At 39.0% G+C, this 16,235-nt stretch overlaps 1 protein-coding gene across 5 annotated transcripts in view; it reads left to right on the top strand.

Moving 5' to 3' along the window:
• MCCC1 (methylcrotonoyl-CoA carboxylase 1) overlaps positions 1 to 13,238 on the top strand; it is a 63,071-nt gene extending 49,833 nt beyond the window's left edge. For 4 of the 5 annotated variants that reach the window (XM_030329277.2, XM_030329276.1, XM_030329279.1 and 1 more), the window contains 5 exons: positions 4,710 to 4,759; positions 8,152 to 8,289; positions 9,615 to 9,722; positions 12,049 to 12,120; positions 12,896 to 13,238. In XM_030329277.2, the coding sequence (XP_030185137.1) occupies positions 4,710 to 4,759; positions 8,152 to 8,289; positions 9,615 to 9,722; positions 12,049 to 12,120; positions 12,896 to 13,024 (497 nt within the window). In that variant the 3' untranslated portion in view covers positions 13,025 to 13,238. Of the gene's footprint in view, positions 1 to 4,353; positions 4,760 to 8,151; positions 8,290 to 9,614; positions 9,723 to 12,048; positions 12,121 to 12,895 lie in introns of all 5 variants that reach the window. The other variant, XR_004344089.1, reaches the window with a different exon arrangement.
• The last annotated feature ends 2,997 nt before the right edge of the window (positions 13,239 to 16,235 follow it).

The raw sequence follows: 16,235 nt of genomic DNA, 5'->3' as shown, positions 1-16,235 counted from the left end.
TTATACTAGTGTGTTTATTCATTTCATCCTAAAAACCAAACCCTACAAAATCTGGGATTATCTTACTCTAGACTCCTATATACTGAATGTAAGTATCAGCAGCAGTAAAGTTTCATTGACCTCTTCAACCTAAATTAAACAGAAAATCATACTGGTGATTAAAATTCAGATGAGCCGACTGTGTTATTTGGTATGGATCTTCACTGAAGCACTTAGCAGTGTTTTGAACTATGCTGCATTTCTTGGAAATTTTTAAATTTTTTAATTAAAAAATAAATACATTATTGAAAACCAACATGATCGCTGTTCACTACATCCTTTTGGTAGTTATTTTTCAACAATAACCCAGGCCTGAATGTAATAATTTTCAGAAATGTTCTGGTGGGTCTCTAATAAATGCTAATTAACAGTAACCATGATTGAATAAGTGAGTACACCAAACAGGAAGTCTTAAGAAGCCAGAAGCATTTATGAATCTAAAGTAGAACTAATTCTTAATGATCTCAGTGAGAATTATCAAGTATTTTAAATATTTAAGGCTTGACAAATATTCTTACTTGGTTGCTAGTGGCCATGCTTCACAGAATCCTGCCCTACCCTCAGTAGTAACAATAATAGCTAAGATTTATTGAGCTTTTGGTATATGCCAGCTATTAAGTTCTTTCCGTGGATTATTTAATTTCCATTTTCAGAACAAGCCAATGAAATTGGTGTTGTTATTAGTGTCAACTTTATAAATGGGGAACCAAAGTTTAGAGAGATTAATAATTTTCTTAAAATCATAACAAAAGTAATTGGTGGAACAGAATTCAAACCCATACTCCAGGGTGTATGCACTTATCTAACACTGCACCATGCTAAACTTCCATACCTTATTAAATACATTAAGAGGATGGGATACCTGATTGGTTCAGTGAGTAGAGCATGTGACTTGATCTTGGGGTCATGAGTTCAAGCCTCATGTTGGGCATAGAGCTGACTTGAAATTAATTAATTTAAAAAATAGGTAAGAGGATGTTTAAGGTTCTCTTGTGGAGGTCTAGAGATAACTAAGGGAGGGAGGAATAAGGTCAGTTGCCCTATAATGTACGAAAGAATTTATCCTCTTTGATGTAATTGTAAATGGGGTTGTTTTCTTTATTTACCTTTCTGCTATTTTATTATTAGTGAATAGAAATGCAGTAGGGGGTGCCTGGGTGGCTCAGTCGGTTAAGTCACCGACTGTTGATTTTGGCTCAAGTCATGATCTCACAGTTCATGAGTTTGAGCCCCTCATCAAGCTCCGTGCTGACAGCAGGGAGCCTGATTGGGATTCTCTCTCTGCCCCTCCCCTGCTTATGTGCTCACTCTCTCTCTCATTCTCTCTCTCTCAAAATAAATAAATAAAACTTTAAAAAAATTCAGACTTTTGTGTGTTGATTTTGTATCTTGCAACTTTCTGAATTTACTTATTAGATCTAATAGTTTTTTGGGAGAGTTTTTAGGATTTTCAATATATGGTATCATATTATCTGCAAATAATGACAGTTTTACTTCTTCCTTATCAGTTGAATACCTTTTGTTTATTTTTTTGTCTGATTGCTGTGGCTAAGACTTCCAGTACTGTATTGAATAAAAGTGGTGAGAATGGACATCCTTGTCTTATTCCTGACCTTAGGGGGAAAACTTTCAGCTTTTTATCATTGAGTATGATATTAGCTGTAGGTTATCGATAGATGAATAGATAAAGAAGATGTGGTATATATACACAATGAAATATTACTCAGCCATAAGAATGAAAATCTTGTCATTTGTGATAACATAGATGGACCTAAATGGTATTATACTAAGCAAAATAAGCCAGAGAAAGACAAATACCATGTGATTTCACTTATATGTGGAATCTAAAAAACAAAGCAAGTGAATAAACAAATAACAAAGAGAGAAACAGACTCATAAATACAGAGAACAAACTAGTGGTTGCCAAAAGAGATGGGGGCGAATGAAATGGTGGGGAGGATTAAGAGGTACAAACTTCCAGTTATAAAACAAGTAAGTCATAGGAATGAAAAGTACATGATAGGGAATATAGTCAATAATACTGTGATACACTTATCATGGTAAGCATTTCATAATGGATATCGTTGCTGAATCACTATGTTGTATATGCAAAACTAATTTAATATTATATGTCAATTATAATTCAAATTTTTTAAAGTGTTCTTAAAAAGACTTTTCCTGGCAATGTGTTTACTGTGATTCTATTGGCATTCATGTCAGCTAAATACTTTTCATATTTCATAAATCAAAAAAAAACCTAATCTGGTGTAAGTGGATGCATTTTCTCTTAAGAAGGATTGAAAGATATTGACAAGACATAGGGTGGAGAAGTTTCATTTACTTATATGTTCATTACAAAGTTTCTGAAAAAATAGATGTTCTGAGTAATGTGAAGAAGAAAAAAAAAAGATGTGTTTGTCCCTACTTTTCTTCCTTAAGGAATTTACCATCTGGCAAAGGAGAAGTGAGTATGTTGGGAAGATAGATGGTGCAGTGGTTCATAATGCAGACCCTTGAGTTAGACTGTTATGGGTTTGAATTCTGGCTCCTCTGTTGTCTGTGACCCTTGGGCAAGTGACACACTCTCTCTAAGCATCAAGTGTCCTCACCCATAAATGGGAATGGTAGTGGTAATTACTTCCTTGGGTTGTTGTGGATATTAAATGAGACAACACATCAAAAGCTCATTGTACGTCACATAGCAAGTGGTCAATAAACATTAGTTGCCATCATTATCATCATCATCATTAAACTTGCTACTATTGAAAGACAAAGTGGATATGTATGTCACATGTTAATTAAAAAAAGGTTGGAAAAATAAATAAATTTTTAAAAGTTGGTTGCGGAACAGTATATATAAGAATATGTTATTTTTATAAAAGAAAAATACTAGTTTGTGCATTTTAAAAAACTTGAAGGGGCTCACATGTTAAAGAGTTCAATAGTAGTTATATCTGGGCAATAGAGAGGACTTTCACATTTTGCTTGATGTACTTCAGTATTTGACTTTTGTGAGGTTTTATTTTTGCAATTTTTAAAAAAACGGATAAAGAGAAAAATTATTCCATCATAAAACTGGATGAGGAAAGAATTATAATGGTGTTCTATATGCAGAAGTCTGTCTAAATGTTCAGAGAAGAGCAACTTCATTCCACATAGACTTTTCCCAAAGACCACGAATGAACATGATGTCAACAAGGGGCAAGGTTTCAGTTGGGGTGGCTGGGACTGGTGACACAGTGAAGGGGGAGTGGAGCAAAGAGGCACAGTGGGGCGAAGGCTGGAGGCACGTATGGAGAATATTAATTGGCCCATGTTCCCATTTCATTGTAATATAGGGCTGTGTAGAAGGAGGGTGGGAAATACGACTGAGTTCAGGGCCTTCAGTACCAGGCCAAGTATCTTGAATATAGAGGAGACATGCTAGGCAGCATCGGCTGGAAGGGCTGAGACAGGAAGCAAAAAGTTCCGAGAAGACCTCAGAGTCAGCCAGGCCTCTGGCCATCAGCCTGAATCAGGGTTGAGTGATGGGAACGAAAGGAAGAAATGAACAGGACAGGTAGGGAAGGATGTGGCAGCTTTGTAGTGGCTATTGCATGTGGAAAGCAAAGGAGAAGGTAAGGATGACAGGTTCTAAATCTGGATGACCAGGAGAATACTAGTGCCAGTCATGGAGCTCCCAGGGCGGGAGGGAATGCAGGCAGAGTGGGGACATGATTTGATTTATTGGACCTACCATGTTCACTTTAAGGTGCCGATAGAGCATCCAGCTGGGAATGACTAATCAGAGTTCTGGAGAAGGAAGGTCAGGGCTGGAAATAGATGTGAGCTGGCAGCATCAAAATGGTGGTTAAAGTATCAGGAGTCGATGAAGTGACTTTGGTCTGCATTCTCTGCACCACAGAGCTTTTGATTTCCATCTGCTAGCAAAGTCCGTAACCAATTCTGTGTCCACAAAATAATATGAAATGTATATTATATTTATATGGTCGGTTACAGTTTACAAAGCAGTTTCACATTTATTTAATCACTGTGACATTCTCATACCCATTTAACAGGTCAGAATGGGGCAGAAAATCAGGACTCAGATTTTAAAGGACAGTCAAGATCACAGAGGTGATCACACCACAGATGGCAAATTTGGGTCTTAAATGAGAATTTCTCTCTCCCAATTCATTGCATTTCCTATTTTAACACTTTAACTTTCCTTGTTTAGAGAAAAATATCTAAAATATCCTACAACATTAAAAGAGCTAAAACTCCCTCTTTAAAAAATTTTTAATCTAGTATAGTTAACATACAGTGTTTTATTAGTTTCAGGTGTACGATATAGTGATCCAGCAATTCCATATATTACCCAGTGCTCATCAAGATAAGTACACTCTTAATCTCCTTCATCTGTTTCACCCATCCCCCCCATCCACCTCCCCTCTGGTAACCATCAGTTCTCTATAGTTAAGAGTCTGCTAAAAGTCCATTTTTTAAGAAACAAAAGTTTGAAATTCACTTTTATTGGAACTTACCTATAGATTTTTAAAAATCTTGTCAGGGAGTTAAAAGATGTTGGTATCCCTAAAGGCTGGTTATCTTTAGCTTGAAAGAGATTTTTAGAATCCCCGTCTATGATTGTCTTCTAATTTTTCTTCAATTTTCCCCCCTTTTTCATAAAGATGTAGCCATAGCTGTCACATATAACCTCGATGGGTCATATAGCATGCAGGTAAGCCTTACTGGTTTTCTTTGTACAGTTTAGAGCTAATTCTGATCTCTCTCATACAGAGGAGGGTCTTTTTTCACACTCTGGTTTCTCCCAAGCCATTGGACTATAGTTAGGAGAATGTCATGTGTTTTTATTTCAGATCAATTTGGGGAAATTACCTCCTCTACACTTTCTGATTGTTTCCTCAGTTTGGCTGTGGTTCCCCTAAGTATGAAAACCTGTTTTAAAAAAATAACATTGAGGGGCGCCTGGGTGGCTCAGTCGGTTAAGCGTCCGACTTCAGCTCAGGTCACGATCTCGCGGTCCGTGAGTTCGAGCCCCGCGTCGGGCTCTGGGCTGATGGCCTGGAGCCTGCTTCCGATTCTGTGTCTCCCTCTCTCTCTGCTCCTCCCCCGTTCATGCTCTGTCTCTCTCTGTCTCAAAAATAAATAAATAAAAAAAAAACTTTAAAAAAAAAATTAAAAAAATAACATTGAATTAGACAGCTAACAAATTCCTGAAGTATGTGCATGTATTCACATCTAAAGCAGCCATTCACAAACTTTTTGGTCTCAAAATCCATGGATACCCTTACAAATTACTGAGACTCCTCAAAGAGCTTTTGTTTGTGTTAATTACATGTATTAATACTTACCATTTAGAAAACTTAACTGAGCATATTTTTCTTACTGTTATTTTTAATATATATTTTACAAAAGTACACATAACGTAAAATATACCATTTTAAACGTTTTTGAGTGTAAATACCGTCACATTGTTGTACAACCACCACCACCTTCCATCTCTTTTTTCCTCTTGCAAAACTGCAACTCTGTACCCATTTAAACAGTAACACTCCATGTGCCCCCTTCCCCGCCCACTCCCCCCTCAGCCCCTGGCAAACACCAGTGGGCTCTCTGTGTCTATGAATTCGACTACTTTAAGTACTTCATATAAATGAAATCACTCAACATTTGTCCTTTTGTGATTGGATATTTCACTTAGCATAATGTCTTTAAGGTTCTTCTATGCCATAGTTTATGTCCAAGTTTCCTTCCTTTTTAAAGTGGAATGATACTGCATTGCCTCTGTGTATCGCACTTCGTTTAATCGTTCGTCTCTTGATGGAGACTTGGTTGCTTCCACCTTTTGCCTTTTATGAATAATGCTTCTATGTACATGGGGGACAAATATCTCTTTGAGACCCTGTTTTCAATCCTTTGGGACATACACCCACAAACAGAATTGCTGTTGTATGTTCATGTTCTATTTTTAATTATTTGAGGAACTACCGTACTGTTTTCTGTAGGGGCTGCACCATTTTACATTCCTACCAACAGTATTGGAGGGTTTCCTTTTCTCCACATCCTCATCAACATTTACTTTCTGGGTTTTTTTTTTTTTTTTTTTCTTTTTTTTAACAGCCATCCTAATGGGTGTGAAATGTTATCTCACTGTGGTTTTGATTTGTATTTCCATAATGAATAATGATGTTGAGCATCTTTTCATATGCTAATTGTCCATATCATCTTTGGAGAAATGTCTATTCATGTCTTTTGCCTTTTTACAATCAGGTTGGTTTTTTGTTGTTGTTGAGTTGTAGGATAAACTGAGAAAATTTAAAACCTAAGATTACACAAGCACACGTTCATTAGCTATCAGAGTAACATCACATGTCCTGCAGTCTCTAGAAAATCCCACTGTTTATTCATGAGAGAATGAGAATTTTTTAAAAAGGCAAATACCATTAGTATTATTATGAAGTAGTTTGATATTGTGGACCCCAAGAAGGGTCTTGGGGACCCCAAGAGGTCCACAGGTCATAATTTGAGAATCTCTAGTCAAAATGTTTATGATAGCCCTCAATGAAAAGAATCCATTACACTGACAAAATGAAATGCTGAAAGGGTTAAAAAAACAATGTGAGAACGCAACCAAATTCCTATATATTAAAGTACAAAATCAGAGACTAGAATAAATCATTTGTAATATGAGCCAAGCGACGTTAAGTCCAACAAAATTGATTGATCGAGGATACTTTGGATCTGCCAATACTATGAGATACCATTTTCTTTCTTTCTTTCTTTTTAAAGCTTATTTATTTTTGAGAGAGAGAGAAACAGAGTGTGAGTGGGCAAGGGGTAGAGAGAGAAGGAGACACAGAATCCAAAGCAGGCTCCAGGCTCTGCACTGTCAACACAGAGCCCGATGCAGGGCTCAAACTCATGAACTGCGAGATCATGACCTGAGCTGAAGTCGGATGCTTAACCAACTGAGCCACCCAGGTGCCCCTGAGACACCAATTTCTTAAACTGAGATTCAGAAAAACTAGGGGGTCAACGTATTTTAGTATATGAGAGTTGTAACTGATACTCGTACCTCTGGTTTGGGGAATGCTTCATATCCTTTGGTAAAGTTAACTCCAGATTGAACTACTACATTTCACAAATTTAGAATGTGCTTGTGTAAATCTTTAAACAAAACTGTTCCCCATCTAACCTTTATGTCCTGAGAATTTCACAAACATTCACATGGCTGTTTTAGTAGGTTACAGAGCACAGTAAAATGTCATATTTAACTTAGGATAGATGAGAAGCAGCATATAAATACTGCACTGTAACCTATTTCACCTTAGCCTACATCGTATATTTGAAAAGAATAGCCACAGGACTTTCACAGTAACCTCATGGGAATTGAAATGAAAAATAGAGAAGATTTAAATGGATTTCCTGTGTGTGAAGGAATTTTTTTTCTTGGGTGTGTATGTGAGAAAACATTTTTTAAAACAGAAAGGTTTCATGTCCTTTTGTCAGCTTCCTTGAAAGATCAAGTGTGAAGTCTGTTTATTGGCACTCTCTCCTCAAGGGCAAAAATTGTGGCTGTCTCCAGCCAGCTAATCTTCTTAACTCATAACTCAAACCCATAAATTTTATCTACATCTTGGGGAGATAAAAGATACACCATCTAATTAGGTGGTTCTGGCCTTTTTCTTTACTGACATTGGCATAGTAAAACCAAATTTGACCTCAGGTACTCAGAAATGAATACTTAACATGTAATATAGTCAACCGAATTTTGATAATTTTACTTAATTTGATTTGTATTTCTATTTCACATTTTTATTGTTATTCTTAAATGAGCATTTATCTGTAGCATTATGGCACTATAGATATGTTCTCTGGGTTTTTTTTTTTTTTTCTTTTAATTACCTTAACTGCTATTTCTATGTAGAGTACTTTGTTTATGAATCTTAGGGGCAAAGTTCCTACAGGGCTTTTTTAAAAAAATATTTCACCTGTTACCTTTTGAAACTGTTAATAGTAAAGAATTGATTCTGATTTTATTAATTCTGTAGGGTTATTTATTTTTTAAGAATCTTATTTTTCTGTTTTTTGTTGTTATTGTTTTTTCAGATTCAAGATAAAACTTTCCAAGTCCTTGGTGATCTTTGTAATGAGGGAGACTGCACTTACCTGAAATGTTCTGTTAATGGAGTTTCTAGTAAAACTAAGCTAATTATCCTGGAAAACACTATTTACCTATTTTCCATGGTAATGTCCCTTTTTTATAATAACACTGTTGAGGTTTGGGAGAAAATTGCTTGACCGGAGGCATCTCACTAAAAGATTAGAAAGACCTTGCTTCCTTCCATCACTGCCATGACCTTTCCTCTGTGTTTCCTTCTCCACTCTGTTTCTTTGCCACATTTCTGCCTTCCCTAGTTCTTTTGTCCACACATGTTCTCCCTGATAGACACATACCATTTTCTGCCTTTAATTCTGAAACATGCCCTTACATCCTTATTGTCAGAGAGTATCTCACTGCCCATTGGGCAATCTTCTCTCTGAGATTTGATGCCTGAATACTTGGCCCATCCTCCTGGCACTTGGAATTCTGGGGATTTGGGAGGAGGTGACCCCTGAGAGCGAGTCTATGAACTGGATGTTTCTTGTGGGGATGGGGGCAGTCAGAAGGGGTAGTGTCTTGGCAGTCAAAGGATGGTTGATGATCGAGACAGACTTGGCATATCTTTGGTCAGGAGCTTATTTCCTGACTCATTGCTCTCACGGGCCTGCTGCCTGATGAGCCCATAGTTTCTGCACGGGCAGAAAAGAAAATGCATTATCAAATACACTGTGTCCTCTTCAGAGTCTTCTCACATTTGAAAAACACCTTACAGATCATAGTCCTTTATATTCCAGTAATTAAACTACTGTATACAGAATCAAGGATGATTTCACTTTACTAGGCATTCCTTTCCATAGTTATTGCCGGAACAATATGGTGGTGGAGGCAGTTTGGTGGAGTGGTGATGAGCGGGAGTTCTGGAATGTGAAGCTGCTTTGGTTCAAATCTTGGCTCTACCTCTGAGCAGCTGTGTGACCTATGGCAAGTTAAACTCCCTGACTTCAGTTCCCCCATCTATAAACAGGAATAATAACAGTACCTCCCTACCTCATAAACTTGTTTTGATGACTATATATATATATATATATATATATATATATATATACACACACACACACATATGTATAAAACTGTTAAGAACAGTTTCTGGCTTAGTCTAAACACTTGATAGTGGAGATGCTACTCAAAATGGCTATCAGTGGCTATTTTTTAGCAACAGTTATGTACATTAATTCCTTTAATCCTGTTGTGAGGCATGATGCCAATACTCCTTTATAATGGAAAACCAAGACTGAGAGGAGTTTAGTAATTGCTTAAGGTCACAAAGCTAGATTAGAACCCTGGTATTAAAGATTTAACAAATAGCTTGGAAACAGTCATTACCTCAGGGTACAGTGATTTGTAACAGTGATTCAAAACTACAGCGATTTGAACTTGATTTCAGTTCCAGTTTGTTTTCTGTTTACAGACGGGAAGTACTCAGATTGACATTCCAGTCCCCAAATACTTGTCTTCAATGAGCTCAGATGGAACTCAGGAAGGTGCCATAGCTCCTATGACGGGTACCATTGAAAAGGTAATCATGTGAATGTATACAGAATGATGTTCAGTAAGGCCCAGTAAATATCTCCATTGAACTTAGTCATATATATTATTTTTCTCTCTCCAATCTCTCTCATTGGGAAGTATCCTCTTGAAGAAAACAAGAGACTGGGACACCCGGCTGGCTTAGTCGGTAGAGCATGTGACTCTTGATCTTGGGGTTGTAAGTTCAAGCCCTGTGTTGGGTATAGAGATTACTTAAAAATAAAATCTTTAGGGGCACCTGGGTGGCTCAGTCTCTTAAGCCTCTGACTCTTGATTTGGGCTCAGGTCATGATCTCATGGTTCATGGGATCAAGCCTGGCATCAGGGTCTGCACTGATAGCATTCAGCCTGCCCAGGATTCATTCTCTCTCTCTCTCTCTCTCTCTCTCTCCCCCTCTTTCTCTCTATCTCTCTCTCTCTCTCTCTTCTCCCCCCCACCTCAAAATAAATAAATAAACATTTTTAAAAAATAAAATAAAATCTCAGGGCTCCTGGGTGGCTCAGTTGGTTAAGCATCTGACTCTTGATTTCACCTCAGGTCATGTCACGACATCGAGCCCCCGCATCAGGCTCCATGCTGAGTGTGGCCCTCTTCCTCTGCACCTCTCCTGTTCGCTCACTCTATAAAAGCAGGCAGGCAGGCAGGAAGGCAGGAAGGAAGGAAAGTCTTAAAACAAGAGACTATGTGATAGATTGATTTTCTATGTTCAGTCTTCAATGAAAATACCCGTTTACCTAATTTATGATACTGTTATTTTTGAAAGTGGAAATTTCCATCAAAGTATAAATAATCTAAATTTGTCTTTTTATGATTAAAATGGAGCATTCACCAAGCATTACCCAAAAGGGCTATTTTTTAATGTCAAATTTAACACAAACAATTTATCATTAAATAACATTTTTTTTCCAATGTACATAACTACATGTGTGTTAAAATAAAATTTAAAAGGCTGGTACTGATGAAGAACAACGAGGTTTGGTGTTGAATGCTGTATATATTCAGAATTAAGATCCATGCTGAAGTAACTTCAAATGGTGGTAGATTAGTAGTGTCTTTTTTATATATACACTTGAATATAGTAGAGTTCCTTTAAATGCATCCAAGTCATAAAAATTCAACTCTATATTGTTGGTACCTAAAAAGAAGAAGGAGGAAATAACTATTTAAGTAGTGAAAGTGATTGCACCCCCTGTTCCCCTCTGCACATGTTTGTCCCAGAGGGAGTATGAGCTCAAAGACTTTGATCTGCCTTTAACTCACTCAATCTCACTTTCCATGTACATTCCAAAATGTAGGCATCTCTGAACATCTATAGGGGAAAAATGCACATTTTCCCTATAGCCGCCCCCTAGACCATTGATTTCATCAAACACTGTTATAGCATCACCCAGCATTGGGTGATTTGGGGGCTTTCAGAGGTGTTTCTCATTTTTCACAATTTTGGCTCTACACATTGACTGTGGCACCTAATTCCACTGTGTGATGTTTCTAAAAACTCCTTGATAACCATGTTAACTAAGAAGACAGTGAGACCATATGGGATATATGAGTTCACTTATACATGAAAAATGGAAAATAAAGGTTTGGTTTTTTTTCCCCCCAAGGTTGCCAATAATTTAATTCTTTCACATGAAGACCGTCTATACATTTACCACACAGGGCACTCAAAACTTGGAGCACTATCCTAGACTACCTATAAAATCTAGAAAACCAGGCATGCCCCACTACCCTGCCCATGACATTTAAGTGCATTGGTTCTTCCCCTGTTGGTGGTATGTCTTATCTGTACATTTATGAAAACACAAAAGGACCTTGAAATATATAAAGCATATTCATCTGATTCAGGGAAAACTAGATGGTTTGGGGTTGGGGAGAAGGAGCTAAGCAGTGCTCCCCACTGACAAGAGGGCCAGCAGTGCAAGATTGATCTGTAGGTCTCTGATTTGCACCTGTACACCTGTCTTTGACAGATAAGACAACCAGACAGACCCATACTTCTACTGTGTACATTTATATACCACCTCTGTGGACCACGAGGGACCTCTGTGTTTAAAAAAATTTTTTTTATTGTTTATTTATTTTTGAGAGACAGAGACAGAGCATGAGCGGGGGAGGGGCAGAGAGCGAGGGAGTCACAGAATCCGAAGCAGGCTCCAGACTCCGAGCTGTCAGCACAGAGCCCAATGTGGCACTCAAGCTCACGAACCGCGAGATCATAACCTGAGCCCAAGTCGGACGCTTAACTGACTGAGCCACCCAGGCACCCCGGAACCTCTGTGTTTTTAAATATTAACCTGTCACTCTTAATCTCTAGGTATTTGTGAAAGTCGGAGACAAAGTAAAAGCTGGAGATTCTCTAATGGTTATGATTGCCATGAAAATGGAGGTAATGAAATCATAAGTTCACTTTCCAATTAAACTTAGGGAACTATCAGATCTAATTGTTCTTTTGCCTTATTTTGTAAGCTAATACCCATTTTAAATATTAAGAGCCTTGGATTGATGAAACATTAACTGCAGGAAACAAAACTAAAACCATCCTCCCCTTAAATATATTTTCATTTTAATTTGGTGAAACTGCACCTGTCAGTTCTGATGCTAAAATCAAAGAAATTGTCAATTCCTTAAATTCAGGCAGTTAGCCAGTTGACTGTTAACCGTTGGTATTTTCTAAGGCCAAACTTAGGATGCCAAGCATCAGTATCAAAGTGAAAACTTCAGTCAAACTAGATTAACTATTTTAGGTCTTTAGAAATTGTAGGCCAGTAGTTCTCAGCCAGACCACATGTTACCGTCATCTGAGGGGGAGAGCTTTGAAAAACTACTTCCCCAGACTGGTTGAATTGGGATCTCCTGGAGTGGGGCCCAAGGATCGTCAGTTTTTAACAGCTTCCCGGGTGAGACTCTACTGTGAAACTTGTTGAGAATTACCAGCTAGACTAGAGCTTCCCGATTAGCGACCTTGCAGGTGTTACAGGTACGTCAAAGTAGTGACTCCTCACAACTGCAAAGCACACCATAAAAATGTTATTTCCTTTGGGTGCCATGCTTGAGAAACCTCAAAACAATTGGCTTTATTTTTCACTTTCGTCTCTGTTGCCTTACTGTGTGCTCAGTCTTCATTAGTATTACAGCCACGGTCGTGTCTTGTTTCCCTGCAGCTTACCATAAAGGCCCCAAAGGACGGCACAATCAAGAAAGTGTTCTACAAAGAAGGTTCTCAGGCCAACAGACATGTTCCTTTAATCGAGTTTGAGGAAGAGGAATCGGACAAAAGAGAAGCAGAATAAATGCCATCAAAGAAATGTCCAATTAAGCAGTATCTTAAATATAGTATCTGTACACCAAAAAGAGAAAGTGCCTTCCTGCTTTTCTCAGAGTCTAATAAACATCAGTTTTACTAAATGATTGTACAATTAGGCTAATATTTGAGAATCATGTACTTGGGTCACAAACACAATAAATTATCTATTTCATACTAATAAATTGAATTATATTTTTTTACTGGAAGCTAATATAGTTTGTTTCTGCCTCAAATTGTATACACTGTAGTGTCTTTTAGGAAGGCGGGCAGCAACTTGATCAAAAGAGAATGATTGGAAGAGAAAAGGTTGTTTAATTATTTCCCATTTACAATCATGATGAAAATGGGCGTGTTTCAGAGACGGATGCAAATCTGAAAATATGATTGAGTTGAAAGTAATTTTTCTGGGGCACCTGACTGGCTCGTTTGGAGGAGTGCGCAACTCTTGATCTCCTGGTTGTGAGTTCAAGCCCCATACTGGGCGTAGAGGTTGCTTACATAAATAAAACCTAAGGGGTGTCTGGGTGGTGCAGTCAGTTAAGCGTCTGACTCTTGATCTCGGCTCGGGTCATAATCTTGTGGTTTGTAGGTTCTGTGCTGATGGCATGGAGCCTGCTTGGGATTCTGTCTCTCCTCTCTACCCCTCCCCCATTTGTGCGTGCACTCTCCCTCTCTCTCTCTCAAAATAAATAAACTTTAAAAAAACTAAAAATAAATAAATAGGGGCGCCTGGGTGGCTCAGTCGGTTAAGTCCGACTTCAGCTCAGGTCACGATCTCACGGTCCGTGAGTTCGAGCCCCGCGTCAGGCTCTGGGCTGATGGCTCAGAGCCTGGAGCCTGCTTCGGATTCTGTGTCTCCCTCTCTCTCTGCCCCTCCCCCGTTCATGCTCTGTCTCTCTCTGTCTCAAAAATAAATAAACGTTAAAAAAAAAAAAAAGTTAAATAAATAAATAAATAAATAAATAAATAAAACCTAAAAAAAAGTTATGTGGGAAAACATCAAACCCAAAATTGATCTATCTCCTGGCTGCCAAGAAAGCAATTCCATTGTCAAGAGAATGGTGAGGAAGTCCCAAATACTAAAATTGGAAATGTGGAGTTCTCAAGTCTGATTACACATCCTAGTTAGAACTTCTATTTTTCCAACAAGGCAGGATGAAACTCAGTATCTTAAGATGTGGGTGGGGGTGAAGACCGATGTCAAGTGACTGGTGCAGAAAATAGGTATTTTAGGGGTTGGGGTGAGAGAGCTCTGTGGGCAGGTGTAATCAAGGCAGACCGCACAGAGGAAGGAGAACCCAGAGCAAGAGTGGGGAGGGGGAGCTTGTAGACTAGAAATGAAGAAGCAAGGCTTCACTATTGAACATGAGTAAGGTGTGTTCTATATCCAAGAACAGATCTTCCCAACAGGAGTGGGAGGTCCTTGGGAGGCTATATGAGAAAACTTGTGACATTTAGGTTGGGGCCAGACTAACTGGCATGGAGGAGTAGGTTTGGATTTTATCTTGCAAGGGGCAGTTATATTGAATTATTTTTTAGCAAGGAAAATTTGGGAGAAAATTTGGCTAGTAGAGCCCCTTTGAGAAACTTCGACATTATTTCACAAGGTTGAACATCTGCATACCCTATGACCTGACTTCTAGAAATGCACAAATGCACTTGTGCACCAAGAATGTTCATGGCCACATTACCCATAACACTGGAAGCAATCCCAGTTGGTTGGCAGGAGAAGGGCTAAGTAACCCTGGTATGCCACACAGTGGAATACTATGTAACAACAATAAACAGGGTAAGAATATCCACAGGGATGAATCTTGGAATCATAAAGTTAAAGATAGGGTATTTAAAGTATTAGGTATTGGGCCAGGGGTTGAGATGGGTGAGGCATGTAGAGGTGGATGCCAGCGACCGCTAGTGTTCTCGTAGGGCTGATGGTTGGTTGGTTATATTTATCAAACAATTATGCTTCATATCTAACATGTTACATAGGAACTTTTTATAATTCAAATAGTATTTTTAAAAATTTCATCTGGCAGCAATATGCCAGTGGATGGAGGTAGAGAAGAATAGAGCCTGGAACACCCATTGGGAAGAAGTTCCTGCAGGTATTTTAGCATGGGGTAAAAAAAGAGAAGGCCATCTCAACCAGCGCTTTTTGAAAACGATATTTTTTGCAGCAGAGGCTACAAAACTAAAACAAACAAAACTCTAAAAGCGGGAAAAGCAAAGGCGCTCTGGTAGAAATTTGGGGTTGCTATTTGCCCCCTTTCGTCTCTTCCAGTGGAATAAGATCAAGCTCTCAGTTTCCTTGTTACCTCGCTGTGTTGGTCAGAGGTAATAATGTTCATGGAAGGAATTTAAAGCCAGTTGTACCCACATACTGGTGGAATTCACCGCCTCCTGCGGTGCAGTGTGGACAGAGTTCCTTTGCACCTGACTGCTTCTGTTCCTCCTAAAGACAGCGTGTACCACCATACACACCAGAGCGTCTGGAAACTAAGATGGTAAGAAACGTTTTTTTTTTTTTTTTTTTTTTTTTTTTTCCCTTGCCCTAATTAGTGGGAAACAGGATCCAGCTGTGTAGAACGCACCATAATTCATAGCATGATACACCTGTGCACTAGGTGCCACGGGGGCCAGGTGAGTGGCGTCATAAATTCTACTTTGGGTTGGGAAGCTGAGGGAGAGGCAGTGACATTTGAACGGGGCTTTGGAGTACAGCCATTTGCCAGCGGAGGAAGAAGGTAAGATAAGGCCATTGCAGGGAGAGGGACTAGCAAGGGCTAATAATAACAGTAAGGCATGGAATTGCGCTCAGCGTTCAGGGCACAGAGCGATCCGGCTTGGGCTGGAGCACTGGGGTGCGGCAGGCAGGGGCTGGGGAAGTGGCTGCCCAGCAGGGAAAGGACTTTATTCTGGAGGCAGCTGGAGCCCTGGAGATTTTCAAACAGGCATGTTTTTCAAAGCTGTTTCTGTCCACAGTCTGAAGTACAGATTGGTGAGAGGAGAGAGACTAGAGACAGGGAGTCCAAAACAGGCACCAGATACAGATGCCTGAGCTGGACGGGCCAGGTGGAGAAGACAGAGCTTGGTACACATCTCCAGGACTTAAGAGTAGCTTTTCTTTTGGATAACCTCCATTTGTAAGCATGGGTCAAAACCAGAGGTGTATGAGTGGAAGACAGCAGTTGGCTACT

Source organism: Lynx canadensis, chromosome C2 (genome assembly GCF_007474595.2).
Source record: "Lynx canadensis isolate LIC74 chromosome C2, mLynCan4.pri.v2, whole genome shotgun sequence".
NCBI classification, from domain to species: domain Eukaryota; kingdom Metazoa; phylum Chordata; class Mammalia; order Carnivora; family Felidae; genus Lynx; species Lynx canadensis.
The sequence above is the reverse complement of the archived record's forward strand: the minus strand, read 5'-3'. Positions and strand labels throughout refer to the sequence as shown.